The sequence below is a fragment of the Culex pipiens genome, chromosome 2, assembly GCF_016801865.2.
Source record: "Culex pipiens pallens isolate TS chromosome 2, TS_CPP_V2, whole genome shotgun sequence".
NCBI lineage: Eukaryota > Metazoa > Arthropoda > Insecta > Diptera > Culicidae > Culex > Culex pipiens.
The window spans coordinates 183,118,050-183,131,185 of NC_068938.1; the positions used below are offsets into that span (position 1 = coordinate 183,118,050).

The window sequence follows — 13,136 nt, forward strand, 5'->3', positions numbered from 1 at the left end:
GATTGACATCGTCGTCGTCGCTGGGGTGATGTATCGATGTTTTAGCGTTGATTTACGTTAGTTTACACATCAGTGAAGGATTTTTTTTTTTATTTTGGTTGCGGAAATGTTGGAATCGTCCGGTGGAACGGCACGTGTAGTGTCGGAAGGATGTTAGATCGGTAAGCTGCGGAACCGTTATCGTTTTTGAAATTTAGTTTTCGAACAAATATTCATAAAATACCAACAACATCGTTTCAACTTTGTTACACATCGTTTCACATAAAGCCAACATTACTCAATCATCAGCTCAGAAGTCTGATTTATGACTTCAAGATGAGTTGAAAAGGAAATTCAACCATCAATCAAAGCGGCAAATAACACCTCCCGCACGCCAAGAACTAGAACTTGTCCCATTTCCCACCGACAAAGTATTATCCTTGGCAAGATATTTTAACATTCTGCGGTTCTAGAGAGCGTCAATCTGGCTACTGCGCAAAGTGCGGCGGTCTGTTCTGAACTGTAGGTTGGCTGCGACTATAAAGCGCACTTTGATTAGCGCAACGCATTTCACGACCACGTGTCTTTTTAAGATATGAAATCAAGCATGTTGATCGGACTTGCCAACAATTGAGCCTACTAAGGGACCTCTGCGATTTCCGCAACGGCGGGATACGATCGCAGCGGAATGATAATTAATCCTGATACCCGCAATATCACCTTAAAAAGCAAAACTCGCAACAAATCACCCGCTGATTAGTTTCTGTTCAGGCCGTTATAGATGGTTGACAACAAACCCCGAACAGCGGAATGTTCTTCTTTGACGTAGCCGAAGGTCAACGCGCAAAAGTCGACTCATTAGCTGGTGATTTTGCACACACAAATTAGAGCTACTAGAGAGACACCCTAGGCCAGATGATGGTGGGAATTCGTACAGGGTGGCATCTTGTTTTTTTTTTTACTCTGCAATTGGTGTTATTTCTACTTCGAATTAACTCTTTTCGCAGTTTTAGTTTTTAGTTTTTAGTTTTTAGTTTTTAGTTTTTAGTTTTTAGTTTTTAGTTTTTAGTTTTTAGTTTTTAGTTTTTAGATTTTAGTTTTTAGTTTTTAGTTTTTAGTTTTTAGTTTTTAGTTTTTAGTTTTTAGTTTTTAGTTTTTAGTTTTTAGTTTTTAGTTTTTAGTTTTTAGTTTTTAGTTTTTAGTTTTTAGTTTTTAATTTTTAGTTTTTAGTTTTTAGTTTTTAGTTTTTAGTTTTTAGTTTTTAGTTTTTAGTTTTTAGTTTTTAGTTTTTAGTTTTTAGTTTTTAGTTTTTAGTTTTTAGTTTTTAGTTTTTAGTTTTTAGTTTTTAGTTTTTAGTTTTTAGTTTTTAGTTTTTAGTTTTTAGTTTTTAGTTTTTAGTTTTTAGTTTTTAGTTTTTAGTTTTTAGTTTTTAGTTTTTAGTTTTTAGTTTTTAGTTTTTAGTTTTTAGTTTTTAGTTTTTAGTTTTTAGTTTTTAGTTTTTAGTTTTTAGTTTTTAGTTTTTAGTTTTTAGTTTTTAGTTTTGTGTTTTTAGTTTTTAGTTTTTAGTTTTTAGTTTTTAGTTTTTAGTTTTTAGTTTTTAGTTTTTAGTTTTTAGTTTTTAGTTTTTAGTTTTTAGTTTTTAGTTTTTAGTTTTTTTTAGTTTTTAGTTTTTAGTTTTTAGTTTTTAGTTTTTAGTTTTTAGTTTTTAGTTTTTAGTTTTTAGTTTTTAGTTTTTAGTTTTTAGTTTTTAGTTTTTAGTTTTTAGTTTTTAGTTTTTAGTTTTTAGTTTTTAGTTTTTAGTTTTTAGTTTTTAGTTTTTAGTTTTTAGTTTTTAGTTTTTAGTTTTTAGTTTTTAGTTTTTAGTTTTTTATTAAGTTTGAACCAAAGATTTTTAATTGAAATGAGACTTGATTGCATAAATAAATTTAGGGTTTTTTTTTAGCAGCAAACTTTAAAACTAGTTTAGTGTTTGTTTTTTCCTTAAAATTAACTTTAATTAGCCACCCTGCCCAAATGATTATGATGACCAGTGCGCGATGGCCCGCGGGGCGGTGTTTCTCACAGTAAGCATAATATTAATCACATTTCGATTAACTCAACCAGCTGGTGAAGGTCAACGCGGCTCGGTAGACTTAGTCAACCGGCCATCCTGCCCAGCGAGTGCGTGCTAAATTAGATCTGAACCAGCCGGTTGACGACCTTGGATTTGTGCACATCTGTTCACGCGAGTGGACTTGAAGTCGTAAAAATATTGCTCGATTTGAGATCACTTCCGATTAGCGAGTCCACTTTTGAGGGTTTGCAGGTATGGGCGAGGAGAACGGGTTTGTAACTTTGGTTTATTTGACAGTTATCACCCCCGGTCAGGTTGGATTGGGGTTATGAAGCCGGTCACTTCCGGTTGTAATTCAGTTAGAGAAACACCTTGTTTTACATGTGTCACAGATCAAGAGTTCAATGTTTATATTTCTAGCAAGTTAGTAAGCGTAATGGCCGTAAGCGCTGCCGTGACTCACGTGGTTGGCATAGCCGTAGCCACCTCGTGGTGCCGCCAGGGCTGGGTAGGTGGTTAGTTGGGCAATCGGGGAGTATCCGTAACTGTGGCTGTAGGGAAGAGTTGGGACGTAGTTGTTGTGGCCGTACGTCAGAGCCGGATGGCCAGCGTAGGATATGGCTGGGGCGGAGGTTCCGTAGGCGCCGTAGGTCACGGATGTCGTGGTGTAGAGTGGCACCTGCAGCGGAGATTCAGACTTTGACGAACCTTGATGGACATCTTTCTAAGAATTGTCAAGTTGCAGATCTTTGAATGAGCTTCTATAGTAGAATGGTGTCGTCTTCAACTTTGACCCAATTATTTATACTTGAACAATAACTAGTTTAAATTGCAGTTGAGCACATAACATTAAACTTAATGCTTCGACAGTCTCGTTTTGGTTCGTCGCACACGACGATCGTTTCAGAAAATTTGGCTCAAAGTTTGCACAGGAGCCACCAAAAGGTGACATTTTTGGGCGGTTAAACAAGTTTTTCTCTTTTCGCTTGCGCACAAGCACTCAATAAAGTTCGTTATTGAGTTGATTTTTGAAATCGATACAGTTATTTAATTGACGTTACCCAGGTTAAATTACCTTCAGTACATACTAAACAATTGAATCAAGGTTGAGCAAAATTTCGCTTCTCTCCTTTTCTAATGAAAGAGGTTTGCAAAAATGGTAACATTTTGACTATAAATATTGAGGATGAGCTTCAAACTGTATCAATACTTCTTCAACAGTTTTAAAGCTAGTTCATCGTTCAATACAGCACAAAGATTGCTTAAAAATGGCATTCAAGGTAAGTTTTGACATAACCTAAACCAAAGAACGTCCCTAAAAAACCCGTATTTTTCCCACAGCTCGCCGTCATTTTCGCCACCCTGGCCTACGCCAGCGCTGGAGCCGTTGACACCGGAGTTCATCACCAAGCTGGAGTTCCAGCAGCCGTCAGCTACCAATACCGCTCGCAGGTCGTCAACCCGTCCGTCCCGTACGCCACCGGTCACTCCCAAGGTCATGCCGTCCTGACCAACCAGGTAACCGCTGTCCCAGCCCCCATCACCAAGACCTTTGCCGTCCCAGCTGTTCCGACAGTTGCTCATGGTCTGAACTATGGTCCTGCTGTAGCTTATGGTAACAACTACGGTTATTCCGGATATGGTCACGGATACGTCCCTGCTCTGGCTTATGGTAACAACTACGGATATGCTGGATACGGAGCGGCTCCCGTGGTGAACTATGGCCACTACGCTGCTGGACCTGTGCTGGCAACCGGTGCCTACGGATACACCTCGGCAGGTCATCTGGGCTATGACAAATATGGCCATCATGCTTACTAATTTGTTTGTTTGTGTTGAATTCTTGTTACAATAAATATAAAGAGAATTATTTATCATTAATTTTAATATTTTGAGCCGAAATTTAAGTTTTTCAAAGTCTATTGCATAAATTATTGAAAACCCTTGGCATGTTAACAAGGCTTCGCCACCAATTTCAAGTTCAATTTATCACTTCCCCCTCATGTTCACCTAATTGAGACAAATATGATCGAAAAACACGACAACTGAGGCGAAAAACACGCAAACAAATCAACAAAAGTCGAAGAAGAAAAAGAACATCTCAATTCATTACCCGGTAAAGCTCACTCCGAGAAGAAAAAAAACCATCACTCATCAGCCAACTAGCACAGCGAAACCCTTTTTCAAACCCGTAATAAAACCATCAAGCCACCGAAAGTCACGCCGCCGCCGCCGAGGACCTCCGCATGTCCATCACCAGCCGGGGAGAAAAACAAACTCCTCATCGCATTTCGGTGCTGCTGCAGCAGCTGATGGATTTATATGAGATTGCAGAGGAGTTCTCTGGGAGCATAACTTTCATCTTTAAAAAATCTCAAGAAGCATTTTTTTGTGTAAATTATCAAAATTTTCATTTTCAAGATACAGTTTTTTGATGTTTTTTTTACCAAAGTAAACAAATATTTGAAAAATGGTTCGCCACCAATTTTAACCCTTTACTGCCTAGTTAGTGTTTTTATTTGCGAGATTATAAGAGCTACTGTATTATCTCGAATCATGCAGGTATTTTGCGGTTGAATAATTCTTCTTCTCCAGCTTCTTGAGTTTAAAAATTACCTGCAAATGAAAAATTTAAGTGCTTTTAATTTTAATCAGGATGATTCAATCAGAAATGATGATGATTCTGAAATGGTGCTCTGTGCTCTTTTGTGTTAAATAGAACATAACAATGATGTGTAGAATACTTCTACATGTAACGTTGTTGATAAAGCATTGTGGATCAAGATAATAACAATTCTCCACCCAAACCAGAAATTGATCTTTTTTTTAATTGAATAAACCTTTTTATGGGCCTTTTCTATGACCAAAGAAGCCACCCATACACATCTCCATACAATATTGGCAGCTGTCTCACTAATATGTTACGCAAATATTCAAAAAAATGTTTTTATAGAAATTTTCTGATCGGTTTGTTGTCTCCGGCAAAGTTGTAGGTATTAAATGAGAACTATTCAGAAAAAATGGTAAAATGGTAGGAGACAGAAAACCGCAACTTTTGAGTCATGGAAAAGTATGGACAAAAATTTGAACGTCGGGTTATGATTTTTTGGAAAAAGTGTGTTTTTTCAATGAAGTTTTCTCGAAAAAAAAAATTGGCTTTCAGTTTTTAATGAAAAACCAAATTTACAATCGAAAAGTACTTAACAGATTTTAATATGATATAGCCCTTTAATGTTAAATTTTAATTGAAAATTCCGGTTGTCGATTTTTAAAAATAGTTGAGAAAATTTCCAGTGAAATTGTCTGGGAGACATTGAAGATTGCACCTCTGGCTGCTAAAATACAGCGAATAAAGGAAAAAGAAACGAGGAAATTTATGTTTTTTTAATTCTCGTTCGAAGAGCTTTTTTATTTTCTAGTACCAATTTCTATGAAACTTCTATGGTCCAAGCAAACAAATATTTTTATAATTATGGAATCATTTCTAACATTTAAAATTGGATAAATATTTAATAATACGTTCTTTTGAAATGGTAGGGTTGATTTTTAATATCTTCAAAAAAAAAATCGAAAAGATCACAAAATTTTACAAATGTTAAATTTTTTAACATTGAAACACAGTAAGTTTCTGAGATATTGGTAAATATTGGAATATTGGAAATTGGAAAATAAAATGATGTTTGGATAAGACTTAAAAACTTGAATTTTCTTGTATCTTTTTCTATTATTTGCTGCATTTCAGCAACCAGAGGTTAAATCTTCGTAGTCTCTAAGGCAATTTTACTAGAAATTTTTCATTTAAAACAGAAGGCAAAAAACTTTTTTTGAGTAATAGTTTTCCAAACAATTCTTTTTCAAAAAATAATGACTCGGCGTCAATTATTTGAATAGTTCCATCAAAAAATAAAATTTGATGATTTAATTTGATCTGCGAAATTTCAATTAAAACCAAACTTGCAATCAATTAGCTGAAAACAATTTCAATTGCATTTTCCTGCGATATTTATCTTGAATAAAATAGATAAAAAATATTTGGATTTTTGTAAAATTTCAATTTATAGCAACAAAAAAAAACGAAAACAGAATCATTAATTCTTGGATTTTTTAAAAGTACACATCAACCAGAGCTTTTGCACCCAGATTTTTGTTACATACATTTTAGCATCTTCAAAACTACGGTTATTATCAGTACAATTTTTTATTCATCCCCTAAGCTACTATTTCCATAAAAATTTACAACCAAATTTGTCCTTTTTTTATAAAAAAAAAAATTACATGGATTGGTCCGTGAGTTCAACAATTTTAGAATAAGAAGACAACAACTTCCTTGGTTGCTGTGTACCCTTAATGATTTTAATACAGTGTCATATTTACCAGCACATTTTTAATTAAAATTAATTTGAGATTTTTTTTTGCGATAATTCTTGCAATGTTATGCTAAGGCCGTTGCCAATATTTGTCTATGTCATCCCCCTTCCCCTTCAAAATGTGCCCGAAAAATCAATTGGGCAAAACATTTATTTTTTATTTTTAATGGACTTAGGAATCTAATCAACTCATAATAATTTGGAATTAACTTTTCTGCGCTTATAGTCATTTTAAACTTGGGATTTATTAAAAAAATAAATTCCAAAGTACAATACCGCAAAAAGATTTTTTTCTGCAAAAAACAATCGTCAGTACAGCCCAGACTCGATTATCCGAAGGCCTTGGCAAAATTGCACTACGGATAATCGAAAGACAAACACATTTTTTTCATTGTCTTATTTTTGATTGTCGAGCTTAAGCTTAAGTATTTTTGATTGTCGAGCCCTAAGCTACTCTAAAGTGATTTAAAATTTGTTTAATCCAAGATGGCGGCCAAAATGCCGGTGATAGAATGCAATCAACCATCCAAATTTGACTAAAATAGGGTCGCAGAACTCTAATTTGATGTTAAAAGAAAGAAAATAATAAAAATACGAAACTATTTTTTTTGTTCCTGATTAGATTATCCAAAGTTTTATACAAACCTTCGTCTAATCGAACTTCGAATAATCTTCGGATAATCGAGGCTTCGGATACTCGAGTCTGGACTGTACTTAGATATATTGAAATTCACTTATTGCTAAACAATTGGGCAAGTGTGAAATGCCTTTTAAAACACATATCTTGTGTCGCTAGTACCGCATTTTTTTCGCTCAAAGGAAGATTTTTTTTAAACAAGTTAATGCGAAACATTCGCTATCGACTCTTTTTTATTTGATATTTTGACGCTGGTTTGAAATTTCAATGCTCATTTCATTTCTCGAATTGCGCTCATGCAAAATATTTGCAACGGGCTTGGAAACAAAACATTTCAAAATTTGATCGAGAACACCAATTTTGCAGAGAATCGAATATTCAGATGAAATATTTGAGCCATTTAGAGGTCTGATCGCTGCGAGCAAAGTGATGAATGAGCTTTCGCGTGTAAACACAACCGATCGGTCCTGCCGTAACTTTACCGAGGTTCTTCATCTTGATGGCCAGGTCACGATTCTGTTCGATTCCCCCAAAAACACGTGCTGCGCGTTACGAAATCTAATAAAAAAAAATAGCTGAGGCATGTCAAGGTTGGGTTGGCTTGGCGAGCTATCAAACAAACAATTTATTCGCTACAACAGGTCATATCAACAGGTGTCTACTTTAACTTTTTTGAGGATTTTTTGGGTAGAACTACACTTAGTAAGCGTAATGGCCGTAGTTGGAGTAGCTCAGCGGAGCAACAGCAGCCGGGGCATATCCGTACGAGCGGGCGGCCAGGATCGGGCTGGCGGCGTGGTGTCCGTATGTGGCCAGGGGAGCAGCCCGGGCATATCCGGAGTATCCACCGTAGGCGTGGCCGTAGGACAGAGGGGCAGCAACGGCTGGGGCGTAGCTATGGCCGTAAGCCAGGGATGCCTTGGCAATTGGGGCGGCGTAGGACAGAGCTGGGGCGGCCAGAACCGGGGCAGCAGCATGGTGGCCATATCCGTAGGCAACGGGAGCAGCTCCGTAGGAGATCGCTGGGGAGTGGGTCTTGGTGAACGAGCTGTAGCTGGTGGCCGGAGCGGCGGCGTAGTGGGCAACCGGTGCAGCGGCATAGGCCAATCCGTGGTGGTTGGCTTCGATGAGTCCGGCGCTGGCGTAGGCCAGGGTGGCGAAGAAGACTGTGAACTAGAATTGAAAGTGCTAGGAATTACTCAAAATTCTTAAGAACCTGCCATAGAACTAAACTTACCTTGAACATTTTGGCAGCTGAGGCTGAGATTGACGATTGTTCCTTGGGGACGACACTTGAGCAAATGATACAGTTTCGGAGAACCGTTACCGATTTTATACAACAACCCATCCAACGTCGTCACCCATCACTGCGGAGACCTTCTTTTGGCATATAAAACTTAAACTTAAAACAACGTGCCAAAATCATCACTCGCACTTGCACCTCCCAAAAATTTGCTACAATTTTGCGCGATTGTGACGCGACCTTCACCGATTGAGTCTCGGCTTGATGCAGTTCATCATACGCGCAAACAGCTGTTGACGGAGGAAGCCAAAAATCGGAGCGGAGGTTTTGGGTATGCGTTCTTACCTGGCAAACGAGTCACCTTTTTGGCTGCATTAATCCGAAAATCACGCGTGGAAAGGTCGTGGTGAGCAGAAGATTTTTTAAGACGCATTATGACATTCTTTCGCGGGTTGAACTTGAAAGATTCAGAAATGCTATGCAACTTTGCCGTCATACCAACAGTTAATATTGAACTCAATTTAATAGCAAAAAAACCTGAAAAAAGTGTTTCAAAACCCATCAAAGAGCAATTCTATGACAAAAGCTGAATATTTGTATTTGGTACAAACTTTGCAGACATGTTTAAATAGCCTAAACTTTTCATCTTTCAGTTGTCCTAATTCCCTAGAGGTTAGTTTGTTACCTCAGTCCATGTTGTCTCCCTCGGTAGAGTCACTGGTCGGCAGTTGGACTCACAATCCAAAGGGCGTCTGTTTGAATCCCGGGGTGGATGGAAGCTTAGGTGTAAAAAAAGGTTTACAAATGTCTCAAAAATCAAGCCTTCGGGCACCTAGTTTCGAGTAGGAATCTCGCAATCGAGAACGCCAAGGCAATGCTGTAGAGTGAACAATTTTATTTATTTTTACTTACTTGAGATTTACTTGAGATTTTCAAATATTTGCACACCAATTCATTGTATTTTATTAAAAAATAAGAAAAAGGTTATTTTGAGTAATGATGATTTAGGTTCTTTGATGTTTTCCACTATATAACATGCCCATGAAATAACATGCCCTTGAAACAAAAGTGTCGGAGAGATCAGCAAATTTCCATAAGATTTAAAGTTGGTTGGACAAAAACACTGGTCAGTTTTTTTAAATTACGATGTGTAGCAGCGTAAAACAATCAAGCATGAAAATTATTTTCGTCAACTTGAAGGTAAAGAAAGATCTTTGTTATATTGGTCATGTAAAACATAGCCACCTGCACCTTTTTAGATTTTTTTTTGTTTTTCTCGTATTCACGCGATCATTCTTAGCAGCTTTTGTTCTACGAAAAACTCATTTTGTTGCTTTTTTTTTTTGCATATTTTGTATTTTTTAAACATGTATTTATTAAAAATGTTTATTTTCATCCGAGTTTAACCTTTACAAAGTTAAACTTACAAATAGCAGAAGATTTTTTTTCGGGTGACATCGAGTATCCTTGGAAACGAACCTGATTTTCATTTATTTTTACTTCCAAGTTTTAAAGAATAGAAATGGATAAAAATAAAAAAAATTGTTCATGTTTTTATTGTAAACAGTCAGGAACAAAGATTTGATAAAATTATCACCAAAAAACGGGATCTACGGGGTCTCTCGAGCAAAAATTTACACCCAATAAATTCGGTAAAAGAAAAAGTGTCCCCTACAAACTCCAGGTCGAATCGAGTTCATATCTGGATTAAACACTTTTTTATTTTAGTTCCGTAATCATTAATTTCTTGATTTTTTTTAAATAAATGTTAAAAAACCGAAAAAGCATCTTTGCCCTTGAGTTTAGGATGGTGCATAATCTGGGACCGGGGTTGTAAATTTTTGAAAAAATGATGATTAGGGAAAATATCGATTTTTTAATTTTAAAATTATTAATTTCTATGCATAATCAAAAATTACTTTTTTAAATTTATAGGCTGTGTTTAATTTATTGGCATCAGGACTTTTTTTAATCTGGAATTTGCAATTTAAATAAAAATTGAGGGAAAAGTTCCCCCGAAACAAATCTTTCGTAAAGCTGAAAACAGTTCCAATGATTATTTTGAAACTTGCATGATCGGATATGGTGGTTACTAAGATATAAACCTGTCATTTCAAAATTGTTCAAAATGATTTTATTTCAACACATTATTAGTATTTATTTATTTATCAACTGACAATTTTTCGAAAACTATTGGTTCGATTTTCAATGTTAAAAATGAACCTTTTTTCATTTTGTTCCTCTTTTACCAATGCAAAATATATTGTTTTGAATTAGCCGTAACATTTTAAAACAGCTACACTTATTTTAATCGTTATCAGATGTTAGGCTTGATAATAACATTTATTTTATTGAAAATAGCATAAAAGTACTACAATACTCGTGAAATTTCCTTCAACATCGAAATTGAACCGATGATTGTCAACAATTATTTGTTCAAAAATAAAGGCTAGTTAAGTGATACTGAAGAAAACCATTTTCAAACGATACTGAAATCACTCAAAATTAAGAAATGCAATTTTCAAGAACATTTCATTTTATTTATAAATTTTTTCATGAAAAATCCAATCATTCACTTCAAATTTTGAGTTTTTGTTTCACACGGTTTTCACTCCATCACAACACCAACAGCACATCCCCCTAAGCCGAGATGGTCCTGATGCCAATTTCCCCATCCGAGTCAAAGTACAGCTCGTACCGCTCGCGGGGTGGCTTAATCCGTAGTTTCCCGCTAAGCCGGTTGACCACGTTGATCCACCTCCGGCGGAGCATTTTGTGCCGATGACTGCTGACGTACTTCCGGGCGGGTTGTCTTCTGGGAAATTGATTGATAATATTAGTTGAGTTATTTGCTCAATGGTGAGATTTGGTACCGACCTCTCAACGGGTGCTGCTGGTTGAACTATTGCTCTTCTTGATGTTATTAGATTTCCCAGCCTGCGGTACTGAAGGATGTCCTTTATGTAGTAGCTTAGCGAAATCAGGAATCCAATGAAATAGATAAGGTACGAATAGAAGAAGAAACAGTTCATGGCGGGATGGAAAATGAAGAGTTTTTTTAGATTTTGCTGCCAAATACTTTGAAGTTTTTCAACCAAAGAAGTTGCAGAAGCATGGATTACTTAGATTTTTATAAGTAAAGTGTCACACTCAAAATACAACAACATCTTCGAAAAATAGAATGTTTTCATCACGGAGAAAATCATCTGATTTAAAGGTCAGTATGAACTTGCTCCAGTTCCAATATAAATATGGCCCAGACGATCCCGAACTGCATCATTGTTCGAATTGCAGCTCTCATCGCAGAACCACCACCGTGTAACGCTACTACCATCAATTACCCTTCGGAAACTGCACTGAATTCTTGCGCAGAAACGTTCAGAATGTCCTTGAAGGTAAGTGCAAACCATGAAGTCGAGCCCCAAGATCAGCGACAATTTCTTGAACCACCAACTGTTCGGTTTTACAGCTCATCGCAGTGGTGATTGCTACCTTCTGCTGGATGATGGCGTTTTTCGCCGTGCAGACTCGTGCGGGGTCAGTTCTGGAGCAAATACCGGCCAACCCCTCGTTCAGCTACAGTACCTTCAGCCGGCGATATCCAGTGCAGCGGCACGGGGTGGTGCAACCCGTGGTGACCTATCAGAACCACGGTCAAGAAGCGGACGCCGGGTTGGCTTATAATTTGGTCAAGTCTCGTGGCTTGAGAAATTTGGAGAGCCAATTTGATGGACATTTTACGTTTTAGGTTAAGAAGTTCCAAAGAGTTTTAATAGTAAGAGTAATACAAATAAAATTAAAAAGTGTTTAATAGTGGAGCAATTCTCTACGAAATCGGTCTTTTTTCTTTAATTTTTATGTTTGTATTTTTTTATCCGGCTGAAACTTTTTTGGTGCCTTCGGTATGCCTAAAGAAGCCATTTTGCATCATTAGTTTGTCCAAAAATTAATTTTGAAATTTCAAAAATCTGTATCATTTGAAGGAATTTTTTGATCGATTTGGTGTCTTCGCCAAAGTTGTAGGTATGAATAAGGATAGTACTAAAAAAAATGATGCCAGGTAAAAAAAAGGCATTTTTATTTAACTTTTTGTCACTAAAACTTGATTTGCAAAAAACACTATTTTTTTTATTTTCTGATATGTTTTAGGGGACATTTAAAAAAAATTTGACCGAGTTATGAATTATTGAATCAATACTGATTTAAAAAAAACGAAATATTGGTCGCAAAAATTTTTCAACTTCATTTTTCGATGTAAAATCAAATTTGCAATAAAAAAATACTTCAGAGAAATTTTGATAAAGTGCCCCGTTTTAAAGTTATAGCCATTTTTAGGTAACTTTTTTGAAAATAGTCGCAGTTTTTCATTTTTTTAAATTAATGCACATGTGTGCCCACTTCCGAAAAAAATATTTTTGCAATTCCGTCGTGAAAATACTTCCTTTGCCTGTCATTCTTGAATGACGAAACAGCCTACTTTTCTATACCAAAAATAACAGAATCGAATAGTAACACTTTTCAGAATAAATGCTGAAAAGTTTTACTTTTCAGCACTACATGGGTGCTGAAAAGTTGAACTTTTCAGCACTTGTTTCGAAAAGTATCACTTTTCAACATTTTTTTGATTTGAACGATTTATTGACAAAATACATGAAAATTTTACTTAAAATTTCATTCAACGGGTGTTTTTCGGAATTGCAAAAAATGTTGTATGGAACTCGTTGCAAAACTTGATTTTTTCAGCACTCGTCGTATTTATCCAACTCGGTGAACCTCGTCTGATAAATGTACGACTCGTGCTGAAAAAATCCTCTTTTTGCAACTTGTTGCATAAACTACTATTTTGAAAAGCTGAGA

The 13,136-nt window shown here is 36.1% G+C and overlaps 3 protein-coding genes across 4 annotated transcripts; 1 reads left to right on the forward strand and 2 right to left on the reverse strand.

Annotated features, from left to right (window-relative positions):
• Positions 1 to 7,621: 7,621 nt before the first annotated feature.
• On the reverse strand, positions 7,622 to 8,282 carry LOC120428918 (cuticle protein 16.5-like). The gene is made up of 2 exons (XM_039594062.1): positions 8,274 to 8,282; positions 7,622 to 8,209 (listed from the first exon to the last, which is right to left on the reverse strand). The coding sequence occupies exons 1-2, from the start codon at positions 8,280 to 8,282 to the stop codon at positions 7,736 to 7,738; spliced, it is 483 nt and encodes a 160-aa protein (XP_039449996.1). The 3' UTR covers positions 7,622 to 7,735.
• A 2,602-nt stretch (positions 8,283 to 10,884) lies between these two features.
• On the reverse strand, positions 10,885 to 11,360 carry LOC120429494 (uncharacterized). Of its 2 annotated transcripts, none has more exons than XM_039594573.2 (2): positions 11,157 to 11,360; positions 10,885 to 11,091 (listed from the first exon to the last, which is right to left on the reverse strand). In XM_039594573.2, the coding sequence occupies exons 1-2, from the start codon at positions 11,309 to 11,311 to the stop codon at positions 10,920 to 10,922; spliced, it is 327 nt and encodes a 108-aa protein (XP_039450507.1). In that variant the 5' UTR covers positions 11,312 to 11,360; the 3' UTR covers positions 10,885 to 10,919. The 2 variants fall into 2 exon arrangements, with proteins under 2 accessions (XP_039450507.1, XP_039450502.1); XM_039594568.2 differs by having other exon boundaries at positions 10,885 to 11,094; positions 11,157 to 11,346.
• Positions 11,361 to 11,492: 132 nt separating this feature from the next.
• Positions 11,493 to 12,090, forward strand: LOC120429483 (uncharacterized). Its single transcript, XM_039594558.2, has 2 exons — positions 11,493 to 11,674; positions 11,749 to 12,090. The coding sequence occupies exons 1-2, from the start codon at positions 11,531 to 11,533 to the stop codon at positions 12,025 to 12,027; spliced, it is 423 nt and encodes a 140-aa protein (XP_039450492.1). The 5' UTR covers positions 11,493 to 11,530; the 3' UTR covers positions 12,028 to 12,090.
• Positions 12,091 to 13,136: the final 1,046 nt, after the last annotated feature.

Excerpts from the sequence above, each read along its gene's own strand:
- LOC120429494 (XM_039594568.2), bottom strand. The coding sequence starts at position 11,311 with ATGAACTGTTTCTTCTTCTATTCGTACCTTATCTATTTCATTGGATTC. Across the intron at positions 11,095-11,156 it reads CCAGCAGCACCCGTTGAGAG|AAGACAACCCGCCCGGAAGT; the intron begins GTCGGTACCAAA and ends TCAATTTCCCAG.
- LOC120429483 (XM_039594558.2), top strand. The coding sequence starts at position 11,531 with ATGGCCCAGACGATCCCGAACTGCATCATTGTTCGAATTGCAGCTCTC. Across the intron at positions 11,675-11,748 it reads CGTTCAGAATGTCCTTGAAG|CTCATCGCAGTGGTGATTGC; the intron begins GTAAGTGCAAAC and ends TCGGTTTTACAG.